General features: G+C 44.9%; 1 protein-coding gene across 1 annotated transcript in view; it reads right to left on the bottom strand.

Moving 5' to 3' along the window:
- The window catches only part of LOC124113329 (G patch domain-containing protein 1-like), an 87,887-nt gene that overhangs the window by 59,068 nt on the left and 15,147 nt on the right, over window positions 1-13,672 (bottom strand). Inside the window, exons 2-4 of the mRNA XM_046473610.2 lie at window positions 12,678-12,809; window positions 9,406-9,491; window positions 9,045-9,211 (exon numbers count right to left, since the gene is read on the bottom strand). Coding sequence (XP_046329566.2) covers window positions 9,045-9,211; window positions 9,406-9,491; window positions 12,678-12,809 — 385 coding nt within the window. The remainder of the gene's footprint in view (window positions 1-9,044; window positions 9,212-9,405; window positions 9,492-12,677; window positions 12,810-13,672) is intronic.

Here is a 13,672-nt window from a genome sequence, read left to right as displayed (position 1 = left end):
GTACCACGATCTGTTCGACCACATGGGCGCGATCAGTAACATTCGACAGCGAACTCCTCGAAGCCGGCTTAGAATGAGTGGTATCAACGCCGTCGGTGGGTAAGCATAAGCGTCCATGCCCGTCCAGTCTAACGCGAGAGCATCGTGATCGATGGCCCTCGGGTCCGGGACTGGTGATACAAACAACGGGAGTTGATTGTTGAACCGTGTTGCGAACAGGTCGACCATCGGACGACCCAAACGTTTGCACAGCCACTGAAACACTACTGGGTTCAGCATCCACTCTGTGGGGCTCGGATCCCGAGGCCTCGATAGAGCGTCGGCCAGTATGTTCCGCACACCTGGGATGTGACGGGCGCGTACCTGGCACGGGACACTGTCCACCAGAGCGTAAAACTCGAACGTGAGATCGAGTAGCGAGTGACTGTGGGTTCCCCCAAGTTTTGTTCACAGAGGACACTATCGTGTTGTCGGTTGCCAGCATGAGCCGGGCGTCGACGAGACGATGCTTCCAGTGATTGACTGCGTTGATCACTGCCTTGAACTCGAGACAATTGATGTGAAGACCTAGTTCGTCTACGCACCACAACCCCGAGCTCACCTCCCCCTCTAGATGGGCGCCCCAGCCCACTAGAGAGGCGTCTGTATACAGGTTCAACGTGGCCCGGTAGGGCCACATAGAGACTCCTGATAAGACGTTGTAACCTGTTCTCCTCCTGTGCTAACAACTGGATTAAAAACCGTTGCATTGGGCGGAGTTGGGGACCCCGTTCGGTGCAGTCCTGGGCTGACACAAGTAGCCCTAACAGCTGTTCCCAAAAGTGAACAGTCTGTGGCACCGCTTAGACTTCGCCTGAATCTTGTGCCACCAGTCTGGGGGGACAAAGAGGCGATGGGTCACTGTGTCACCGTGTCGAACCGACCTCTGATGAACTTCAAGTTCTGTGAGGGGGTTAACTGGCTCTTGGGGAGATTGACAATCCACCCCAATTGCTCCAAGAGCCGACGTGCGAAATCGAGATGGCGTTACAGGGTGTCCGTCATTCGATTGGCCAGTAGCGAGTTGTCCAGGTACGCGAAGTACCTGACACCCCTCCTGTGGAGGAACCCCACTATGGGGGTGGTTAACCGGGTGAACAGCCAGGGAGCGGACGAAAGGCCGAAGGGGAGTACAACCCACTCGTAGTGCCTGCCGTGAAAGACAAACCTGACATACTTGTGATGGTCCGAGTGAATCGGAACATGCAGATAAGCATCCTTCAGGTCGATCGAAGCGAGCCAGTCGGCCGGCATGATTAGAGCTTTCAGGTCCGCCAAGGTCAACATTCTGAACTTGGGCGGCTTGTGCAGGTACAACTCGTTGAACGATTTCAGATTGTGAATCATTCTGAGTTCAGCACTGTCCTTCTTGGGAACAAGAAATATCCTGGAGTAAAACCCCGGTGTTATTTCTGGTAGGGCTAACTCCCGTACTGCCCTCTTCTCCACCAACCTGCCGATGGCATCGGCGAGGATTGGAAGATCGGTTTCCGAATAGAAACCTGCCAACGGGCCAACGGGGCAATGGTGAGCGGAGGATTCGCTTTGAGATCTAGCCGATAGCCATACCGGATCGTGTTGACCACCCACGGGTCGTCGAACACTTGTTCCCAATTCTCCCAGTAAGTCTGGAGTCTGGCTCCCTCTGGGGAAGGAGAGGGGGGCTTGACAGGCTGCGGCAGGCGCAACTGTCCAGGGCCAAGTGACTCGGGTTCGCCTACGGGCCAACCAAAGTTGGCGCTGTCGGCATACGAACCCCTCCAATGAGAGTCACCTGGAGGAGCCCTTGCCGTCCTTAGACAATTTGGGCTTCCCCCAGTTCCCCTTCTTCCCGCGAAAGGGCTGCTGATTGCCCTTACCGGAGCCCTCAGGGCGGGGCTTCTTCCCGGCCGCAGCATCCTGGGGCGCGCTCCACTTAGGAGCGGCACCCAGGCGCCTATGCAGGGACCCCACAAGATCAAGTGTGTGCCGAGAGGCCTCGGCAGACACAGCAGCCTGTTGTTCCTTCAGAACCCCAGGGATCTTGTTATTGAAAATGGTCCGCGCTGACCAAGGCTGCGAAAGGAGCACTTCTTGGTTGGCAGCGTCCAACCCCGAGGCGGAAAGATACGACCGGCGCCTGAGAAAATGGAATGTGCCGGAAATAAAGGCCGAAGCCCCGGCAACGTACTCCAGGGAAGCATTTAAACCGAGCAGGCAGCTGTAAATGCGCTGGTCACGGTCCGTGGGAGAACCTTCGACCAGACTGGCCGCTGCAGCCAAGTAAGTGTCTCCATGAATCATGGCAAGCATGGAGTGCCGAGCGAGGGTGTCCAGCTGCTGCAAGGTAGCTTGCGTTACCATAGCAGCCGGTGGGGCACGGACACCCAACCGCTCAACATGGGCCTCCGCGGTAGGACCAGCCTCGGGAAAGGCAAGGTCATGGCAACGCCGGGTTGCAGGGGTAGAGGGGGTGGACAACGGCGACACATCCATGTCAGACATTTTGGTACTATGAACAAAAGAGCAAAACATGGTTACAACACATGCACAACAAATATTCACAAACGAGCATTTTCACAAGGAAAATAAACGAGCAATGTGAATATAGAACATACACATAGAACATATAGAGAAATAAGTGATGTTAACCCCCAAAGCATACTATAGTAGGGGAACGTAAGACACAACGTGCATACAAGAACCCCGCGAGGAATTTTTTTTCCGTTTTGCGGGAAAATTATATCCAAGCGTAGCTACCGCAAATACCCCGTACAAGCACAGTTTATTAGTTTTATAAACCATAATAAAAATCACCGAATTGTTTGAGGAAACTGGAACGCTTCAGCAGTCTATAACACGTCTTGCGAGCGCAAGCGAAGAGACAAGAGTGAAGGGTGTCATATGGCAGCTGGGTGGCTACGCACGTGCTGCATTAGGTAATTGAGATCTCTGTGGTAGATTTCGCTATAGAAGCAGTTGTGGGAGACAACAGCCTCGGTATAACAGTGGTAACGTATTACTTAATGTAATTATAGTCACCCGTCTCATACTGAGGAACAAACTGATACACAGAAACTACAGTCACCTGTCTCATACTGTGGAACAAACTGATACACAGAGTGAGTGAGTGAGTTAAAATTTAACGTCGCATCGGCATTATTTCAGCCATATAGCGACGAGACCAAGCTAATATATACACAATTTAGTTATTTATGCAATGTCGTATTTAAAAACAATTGATGACAATTAATGGACAGAGCCTTTAATAATGTCAGTTGCTAATAGCATCACACCAAATTTAAAAACAAGCATTTAATTATTCACATACATATTTAAAATTTATTATACAGACCAATTTCTTTCAAGTAATTTATGATGAGATGCCCGTTGACACGGGAAAAGAGATCTTTTAGATTTACACTTTGATAATGTGAATCCCTTGCGATTGCAAAGTCCACACAGTCAAGCAATATATGCTTGACGGTAAACCTTTCATCGCAAGGGATACACTTAGGAGGTTCGTCCTCATCTGTCTTAAGCAGATATTCGTGTGTAAACCGACTGTGGCCAATACGACACCGTCGTAAAACGACCTCGTCATGTCTTGACTGACAACCCAAGTAGTTATGACCGATTGTTGGTTTCAATTCGTGTAGTTTATTGCTTCCTACTTGGGTGTCCCACCTCTTTTGCATGAGATCCCGAGTATAAGATTTGATGGTTGGTTTGAAATCACTGTACGGGATAAAGAGTGGAGACAACGGTTTTTCAAGAGCTGCTTTAGCTGCAGTATCGGCTTTTGAGTTACCTGTTATGCCTACATGACTTGGTAACCAGCAAAAGACGATGTCACATTGGCCAGTAGAAAGATCATTATAGAGTTCTAAAATGTCAAGGATTATAGGATGATTTGAGGAGATACTTTTAAGTGCCTGAAGGCATGATAATGAATCGGAGAAAATGATGAAATTTTTGGATTGGTTTTGATGTTTGATATAGGTCAAAGCTGTAAAGATAGCTTTGGCCTCAGCAGTAAAAATTGAACTAGTATCTGGTATTCTTGAGGAGACAGTTCTGGATCCAATGACGGTGGCACTTGCAACTTTGCCACCATCCTTGGACCCGTCTGTTAAAATGGACCTGTGAGAATTATATTTGGAGCGTAATTGGTTATATGATTGTTGATATACCAAAGGATTGGTATCCGACTTTTTTAGATTGGTTAGAGTGAGGTCTACTTCTGGCTTCACCATCTGCCAGGGAGGAGAAGACAGAAGACGGTGAGGTGAAATAATATTTAAATCCAATTTAGCTGTAGTGATGTGTGGTTGAATTCTGATTCCAAGTGGTGGAACCAGGTTTGATAGATTTTGAAACAGGTTTTCATATTGAGGGTGGAACACACAATTGTATGCTGGATTAGATTTATTTGAGTGCAATTTAGTGATATATTGCAGTGAAAGTTTAATGCGGCGCAGTTCGAGTGAAGGTTCATCGGCCTCCACATACAAACTGTCCACAGGAGAGGTCCTAAAAGCTCCAAGACAGAGTCTTAGGCCTTGATGGTGTACAGTGTCCAATTTTTCTAAATTGCTTTTGCAGGCTCCACCATAGACAATGGAACCATAGTCCAGTTTGGAGCGTATTAACGATCTGTACAAGTGAAGGAGGGTGGTCTGATCCCCTCCCCACTCGGAATTTGAAACGACTTTTAACAAGTCGAGAGCCTTCAGGCACTTTGCCTTGAGATATTAAATGTGTGGTAAGAATGTGAGATGACGGTCAAATATGAGGCCCAGGAATTTGGCCTCCTCTACTACCTTATTAGGAGTACCATCTAGAAATAAATCTGGATCCTTGTGAGGTTTGTATTTACGACAAAAGTGAATACAGTTTGTTTTGGATTTAGAAAATTTGAAGCCGTTTTCGTTGGCCCATTTCTGAATTTTGTTAAGACAGAGCTGTAGCTGTCTTTCTATTGTATTCATATTCTTACCACGACAAGAAATATTGAAATCGTCCACAAAATGTGAACCATCAACGCTATTGTTTAATACTTTAGTGAGACTATTAATTTTGATGCTTAAAAGGGTGACTGACAGAATGCTGCCTTGAGGGACGCCCTGGTCTTGATCAAATTGATCAGACAGGGTAGAGCCCACTCGTACTTGAAATTGTCTGTTGTTTAAAAATTGAGACATGAACTGAGGTAATCTGCCCCTCAATCCAAATTCATGCAAATCTTTTAAAACACCATGTTTCCACGTTGTATCAAATGCTTTCTCTAGATCGAAAAAGATTGATACAGTATGTTGTTTGTTGACAATGGAATTTTTAATAAACGATTCTAAACGCACCAAATGGTCAATGGTACTTCTGTTTTTTCGGAAACCACACTGGATGTCACTCAGGAGGTTATTGGTCTCCAGGTACCAGACTAATCGATTGTTGACCATTCCTTCCATGGTTTTGCAAACACAGCTAGTTAATGATATTGGATGGTAGTTGGATGGATCTGTGTGATCCCGTCCAGGCTTTGGAATAGGAATAATAATAGCATTGTGCCACGAAGGAGGGAAATTTCCGGTTGTCCATATTTCATCAAATATATTAAGTAAAGTTTCCAAACATGAATCGGACAAGTGTTTCAGGAGCTGATAGTGGATGTTGTCGGCTCCTGCAGCAGTGTCATGAGATTGCCCTAGGGCAGTATATAATTCATGGAGTGAAAATGTTTCATTATAGTCCTCACCATTATCAGAGTTAAAATTTACTGTTTTCTTTTCCTGCTGTTTTTGAAACCTCTGGAATTGAGGATTATAGTTTGATGATGAGGAATGATTTGCCAAAGTGTCACCAAGTTTGTTGCCTATTTCAGATTTAGTTGTTAAAAGTGTATTACCATCTTTGAGATGGTGAACTCCAGATTTTGACCCTTTTCCCTTAATCTTTTGAATCATGTTCCACACCTTGGACATAGGTGTTCGGGAATTAATTTTTGAAACATAGTTCCTCCATGATTGACGTTTATTCTGTTTAAAGGTACGTCTCGCTTTAGCGCCCGTGATTTTAACGTTATTCAAATTGTGGACGGTAGGATGTAGTCGGAAATATTTTTCAGCTTTCTTCCTATTTTTCCTAGCTTGTTTACAAGTGTTATCGAACCATGGTTTACGTATATGGGGGTTTGCAGAGGACTTAGGAATGCTTTCGTCTCCAATATCATTTAATTTATCTGAAAAAAGTTGTATAGGATCAGGAACATTCCTGAAACTTTCAGGTTTTAGTTTTTCAGAACATAGTGTTTGGAATAAAGACCAATCGGCCTTTGTAAAGTTCCACCTTGTTGAAGGTGGTTCGTCAGACGGATTTATAGTTTTAAGTATTGTTGGAAAATGGTCACTTCCACAAAGGTCATCATGGACCGACCATTCGAATTCATTTAAAATATTTGAATCTGTCAGTAAAAGGTCAAGGGCAGAGTATGTGCCAGTGGCGGGATGAAGATATGTGGTACATTGTATTACCATCATTGAAGATACATAAATCATTGTTTGAGATAAAATCTTCAAGGACTTTTCCCTTTTTATTTATGTCAGTACTCCCCCATAGGGGATTATGACCGTTTAAATCGCCCATGATGATACAGGGCTTCGGGAGCTGATCGTACAAAGTCTGAAGATCTGATTGACGGATAGTTGAGGAAGGTGGAAGATACAATGAACATAATGTAAACACTATGTTTAAAGTAACACGGACAGCAACGGCTTGTAGCGTAGTATTGAGTGGAACAGGGCTATGGATAGTGCCCTGCTTCACCAGGATAGAGGCACCTCCTGTAGCTTTATCACCAGGAGGGGAAAACGAGTGGTAAGAACTGTACTGACGGATATCAAATAGATCTGTGTTTTTTAGATATGTTTCTTGGAGACAAAAAGCTGACGGTTTAAAATCTTGAATTAAAAGTTGTATTTCATTAAAATTCTTCTTAAGACCTCTGCAATTCCATTGTATTATATTTTGTGGATTCAAGGTGGTGCTTCCACGGGAGAAATGTCACGCGAACGTGAGGAAGACTTTGTGGTACTCCTATCGGTACCATGAGGAGATGGAGTTACCTCCATGTCCAGAGGACCAAAGGAGTTATGGACCTCTACTGGGACCTCTAAAGGAGAGGTGGCCTTTGGTGTTTGCAGCTGTTCTCTCAGCTGCTTCTTTTTCAATAATTTCTTTTCCCTGTTTGACAGTTTAACTGGTTCTGGTTCTGATTCTGATGTTGCTTTAGGAGTCTGAGACTCAACATTTTTTACAGTTTTTTGTTTAGGAGTCACAGACGTAGGTGTCACAGCTGGTTTAACGAGTGAAGCAGTAGGAAGTGGCTGCACAGACTTGACCCATGTCAGATCAGTCTGGCAGTCGATAGAGGCAGTGGTGACAGGAGGACGAGAGACAGCAGCAGAGTAAGAGATAGAAGAAGTGGTGGCAGTAGAACCTGCAACCCTCTTCTTAGCTTCATAGTAGGAGAGGTTTTGCTCAGTCTTGATTTTCATGATCTGTAATTCATGTTGCCAGACAGGGCAGGATTTGGAAGATGCTCCCACCACAGTTCGAACACTTCACATCCTTCCTGCAGTCAGTGGCCTCATGTTTGTCACCGCAGCGGTAACAGACAGCAGAGGCACGGCAGGACTTGGATCCATGTCCAAACGCTTGGCAGGGGTAGCACCGGAGTGGATTGGGGATATACACCTCCACTCCGATGTTACAATAACCAGCTTTGATCGATTGTGGAATCTTCGAACGGGCGAAAGTGAAGAGATAGGTGTTGGTATCTACAACCACACCATCCTTTTTGACCGTGAATCGTTTAACAGCTGTGACAGACTGTTGGACAAGTTCTTTGACTATTTCATCCTCGGTCATGCCGGACAGGCAGGGAGCCCTGTCACGGACAATTCCCTTGCATGAGTTCAGTGTCCTGTGTTCAGAGACAGCAACCTTGATATTTACAAACTCTTTCAAACCGAGAAGATTGATGGATTGCTGTCTCTGTGCACATTCCACAAGGAGAGAACCGGATCGAAGCTTGGTGACATTTGTAACCTTTCCGCAGGCACCAGCGATACCTTTGGAGATTGCAAACGGATTTAGTTTTATTGGTTCTTTGTCACAAGCTTCGATAATCAAAAAACGTGGCCAATAGTCAGATCGGTTGGTGGTATTTTTGTCAGGTGAATTGTCAGATTCTATGTATCTACGTTTTGAACCAGGGTGTTGGGAAGCCATGTCGAAAGGAAAATGATTCGGCACCCCTTTTCCCCACCCACCATGGAATGTCTACAAGGACAGTCTTATGCTGCAGCGGATTTCCAAGCTGCAAAGACTGGGGATAAAGGGGTGGTATACTCCAGCAAATTTGACACGAAGAGCTATAGAATTCTACCAAATTAAAGGTCAGGCTGGTTCGGCCCATGACAATCAATTGGAGAAGTACAGAATTCGGAGGTCAGCATCACCAGATTGGCCCATGAGCCACCGCCTTCTGGGCATAGGGCTCTAAGCAAGTTTTATAGATTGTTAGATATGATATACATTTAGGTTACATTAATTTTTTTTAGCATCAAAAGTGTGCATGAAATATTTTATGCACAGGGCATGACGTGACCAGCCTATTGATAGAATCGGGCCCATTCTACCGCCCGTCTAGGCAAAGCTAGGGTCGAAGTGGTGTGTTGGACTAAGGAGCACTATTTGCCGGCTCCGTCGCCCTCAACCACAAGAATCCCTTCCTCTGCCGACACAGGGTCGCAGCCCACGGCAAACAGGCTGCCCAATTCGGTCACCTTTTACTACCAGCATTTGGGTACTGAGGACACATTCTTGTTTATCTTCCCCGGGTCCCCACGGGGATGATACACAGAAATTACAGTCACCTGTCTCATACTGTGGATCAAGCTGATACACAGAAACTACAGTCACCTGTCTCATACTATGGATCAAGATGATACACAGAAACTAGTCACCTATCTGGTATGATGAGGTCAGTGAGTGCATCTGCCACTCCCGGGATGAGGGAGGAACCAGCGACAGCAGCAGCTGTCATCACCTTCCTCTTCCGTCCTCGTTCCTCTGATGTGTAAGTGGAGCTTGTTGCCAACTTCCTCGGAGCGATGCCATGTTCACAAAAGTCCTGAATGCAGTAGGAATATGTGTTTTATTTTTCTCAGAATATCAATATGTATAGTTTATTTAGTAAGCCATCAAAGAGAATGACAACAAACAAAATCAAATCAATTTTAGCAATCATAAGTCCAATATACTAAGAAAAGCTTCATTCATCCTGTATACTGGTACATATGCCATCAGTGTGTTATTTTTACTGACCTCATCATCCATGAAGTCCTCTGGCCTCTGAGCCACTGATTCCCCCTTCGAGGACCTTGACGACAAAAAGCTGGATGGACGGAAACCTGGCAGGAACACATTCAAATTGTAAGAAAGTAAAATAAAATATAGTCAAAGGTTTTTATCACAACCAGCTCTTACTGAAGCTTTCCTGAAGATCAAAAATGCAGTTAAGTGAAAAATAACTGGCAAACAAGAGATTTATGTTGAAATCTACATGATAATATACTTATCCTGACACAACACATTGCAATTTCCTTCTGGACTTCCCTCCCATAAAACCAAACCAAAAATGTGGCTCTTCCTCCTCTGCCCTTGGTTACCAACATGAGTTATCTGTCCCTGATCCCTTCTATGTCTTCTCATCAGTGCATCAGTAGTGATGAGGAGTCTACAATGCACAGCAGGATCCGACATTATTCGTGAAGTGAACAGAAACAGAGGAACACCATAAGATATTGTCAAACAATATTCATTCATGAATAGTCTGTGAATATACGGCATCAATCAATCATAGGACAGATAACTGCTGCGCCGGGACAAGTGTCCCGAACTGATGAACCCCCTCTACGTCTCTGACACAGAGGTCCCTCAGATAGTAGTTGGCGAAGGAAGTGTCAGTGTACCAAAAACATCCCTTGATGACATCCTTCACCATACAGTTGGAATGCAGTGAAACTGTGGATGCCAGGGCTCTGATTTCATGGGGAATGTGCACCTGAGGTGGGTCCAATCCTGCATGCTGATACGCCTGCAGAATTGTAGCATGAAGCCAAAAACGCCATGATATTCTTCGTCACCTCCGCTCTACTTCTGGTCGACAGAAGTAAGAACTATCTCTTCCCCTGCTTCCTGGAACTCTTCATCACTTCCAAATAATGCTGAGCGCTCATGCAGGACACATCAAGAGGACACATGCTCAGAGCTGTCGGACGATAAGGGAAATATAATGAACCGCCGATTATTCTCCCCTAACTGCTAATTTTTAGCCACAAAACCCTGCGGCCTTTGTAAGCTCTGGGAGCACAATCTCCTGGGCCAATAAGGCACTAGCAAAAGCAGATAGATCTGCTTGGTTTCCCTCAATGTCTGCAGGAGTGCTGCTGGTGTTGGGAACATGTACGCATGAAGGTTTACCCAGGAGATGGCGAGAGGATTGTGATCCCAAGCCAGTGGATCGGGAAGACGCGACATGAAGAACTGATGGTTGTATCGTGTTGAGAAAAGATTGACGTTGGGCAAAGTCAACACGTTGTCTCCTCTGTTTTACGGTCAGGATCACAGCAAAAATCTTGAGGCTGTTGATACGCAAGCCTGTCTGCTCACCTGGGTAATCTCTCGAGAACCGCACTGGTGTTGAAGCTGTCGTTGGTGCAGATGCTTTGAAGGAGTATCCTGCACCGACGCAGCTGGCGTCCAAACAAAGCATTATGTACCCAAAGGTGCCGGGGCTGAAGCATCTTCCAGTGCCTTGTCCAACCTCCTGACGAGGCGGTGTGCAAGTTACAGTCAGCTCCTCAGTCGTCGCAATGACCGTCACCAACACACGATAAATAACGATGGGTGACACCAGATCGCTTGTTGGCCTAGAGCATGGGGATGTCTGAAACGGACAGGTAATCACAGCAGTCAATGACCAAGTCGACAGAGTTGTTGTGGTCTCTCTTTTTCTTTTCCTCAACCAGCTTTTTGGATAACGTGCTTCATTCAGTACACCTAGAAACGAAGTCATACACATGTGGATCACTGCAAGATTTCCCGTGACGTGTAAAGCACAGTAGTTGTGCACACACGGTTGTCTATACTCGCCCATCCTCCCGAATGGTGAAAGACATCTCTGCCATGCTCTGCAGCATATAAAACATGAATAAGTATGGACAAATCCCCCATAGGACAGAGAAGGGATCAGGGACACATAACTCCTGTTGGTAACCGAGGGCTGGGGACTACCCAAAGGAGGGAGAGGCACACTAGAAGGATGTGTTGTGTCAGGATAAAAAATAATCTACGGCATACTAGGCATGAAACTAGAGTTTTGATGGAGATGATTTGAAAAAACAGTCCTTTGAGCCCAATGTCTTGAAGAAGACTGCAGAGAAGCATCAACTGAACTCACCTTCCTTTAGGCCAACTGTCTTGAAGAACCCTGCAGAGAAGCTTGATCTGAACTCACCTAATTTGGGCTCACTGCATTGAAGAAACCTGCAGATAAGCATATCTGACCTCACCTTCCTTTAGGCTCACTGTCTTGAAGAAGCCTTCAGAGAAGCATGATCTGAACTCACCTTTCTTTAGGCTCACTGTCTTGAAGACCTCTGCAGTGAAGCATGATATGAACTCACCTTACTTTGGGCTCACTGTCTTGAAGAAGCCTGCAGAGAAGCACGATATGAACTCACCTTACTTTGGGCCCACTGTCTTAAAGAACCCTGCAGTAAAGCATGATCTGAACTCACCTTACTTAAGGCTCACTGTCTTGACGATGCTTGCAGTTAAGCATGATCTGAACTCACCTTACTTTGGGCTTACTGTCTTGAAGAAACCTGCAGAGAAGCATGATATGAACTCACCTTACTTTAGGCTCACTGTCTTGAAGAAGCCTGCAGAGAAGCATATCTGACCTCACCTTCCTTTAGGCTCACTGTCTTGAAGACATCTACAGAGAAGCATGATCTCAACTCACATTCCTTTAGGCCCACTGTCGTGAAGAAGCCTGCACTGAAGCATGATATGAACTCACCTTACTTTGGGCCCACTGTCTTGAAGAACCCTGCAGTAAAGCATCATCTGAACTCACCTTCCTTTAGGCTCACTGTCTTGAAGAACCCTGCAGAGAAGCATCATCTGAACTCACCTTACTTTAGGCTCACTGTCTTGAAGAACTCTGCAGAGAAGCATGATATGAACTCACCTTACTTTAGGCTCACTGTCTTGAAGAAGCCTGCAGTGAAGCATATCTGACCTCACCTTCCTTTAGGCTCACTGTCTTGAAGACATCTACAGAGAAGCATGATCTCAACTCACATTCCTTTAGGCTCACTGTCTTGAAGACATCTACAGAGAAGCATGATCTCAACTCACCTTCCTTTGAGCTCACTGTCTTGAAGAAGCCTGCAGAGAAGCATGATATGAACTCACCTTCCTTTAGGCTCACTGTCTTGAAGAAGCCTGCAGTGAAGCATATCTGAACTCACCTTACTTTGGGCTCACTGCATTGAAGAAATCTGCAGTGAAGCATGATCTGAACTCACCTTCCTTTGAGCCCACTGTGTTGAAGAAGCCTGCAGAGAAGCCACCTGTGAAAGCTCCGTGAAACCTAGTACGGCCATGGCTATCCTTGGCAGGGAGATCATGAACAGACACTGGTTTCTTCCTGGCTTCATCTAGTACAATAACAAGTGTTTTTTTCATTAGAAGTCAGTAAAGAAGCCTCGAAGAAATTTGACTTTCATTTAAAGTATAAACTATTTGTGTCCTTTACTAAATAACATACAGTTTAAAGTAAGTTCAGTATAATTCTGGCTTGAATTTCTTTGATTAAACAAGTTCTTTTTAGCCTACTGTAAGCAATATGCAAAGAAGGATATGAGAGATTATTATTGTGACAAAGTTCATAATATTGGCATTTCCACAAATGTATTGCATTTCATATCAGGTGCCAAAATATTAATTTACGGATATGAATAGAAGAAGAAAAAAATTACCATTTTCAACTTTATACCTTCAGAACATGTCATTGTAATTATATCACGACAAAATAGCAAGGATTTCTTGTTTTGAATACTGACAATAGGATGCTATCATATAGAATTTTTACAAAATTTCTTTTCATACATGTAATCTCAAACTGTAAATTGTCAACATGATAAAGTTGGACCATCATTTTAAAGGTAATCACAAAGCAATGTGAAATATTCAAGGGCTGGTCAATAAGTCTGACAAACTTTCAACTATGGGCCATAACAAAGTGAACTGGTCAATGTAGTACATAGTTTGAGTTGTTCATTGCAAGTGTACTTGGTCTGTTGAGGCCGTTTGTGTATTAGTGACAGCCAGTTGAACGTGATAGGGGTCCAAATGGATACAGAAATGGAAAAGAATGAGTACCAAGCAGTCATCAAGTTTTTGACTTTAGAGAAATGTGCTCCCCAAGAAATTCATGACCACATGTCACAAGTGTATGATATGTGCCCTAGCTCTTCCACTGTTAAATGTTGGGCAGCTGTGTTTAAGACTGGGAGAACAA

The sequence above is a fragment of the Haliotis rufescens genome, unplaced genomic scaffold, assembly GCF_023055435.1.
Source record: "Haliotis rufescens isolate VD_foot unplaced genomic scaffold, xgHalRufe1.0.p SCAF_19, whole genome shotgun sequence".
Classification (NCBI taxonomy): Eukaryota; Metazoa; Mollusca; class Gastropoda; order Lepetellida; family Haliotidae; genus Haliotis; species Haliotis rufescens.
This window is presented reverse-complemented; position numbering and strand designations above follow the sequence as displayed.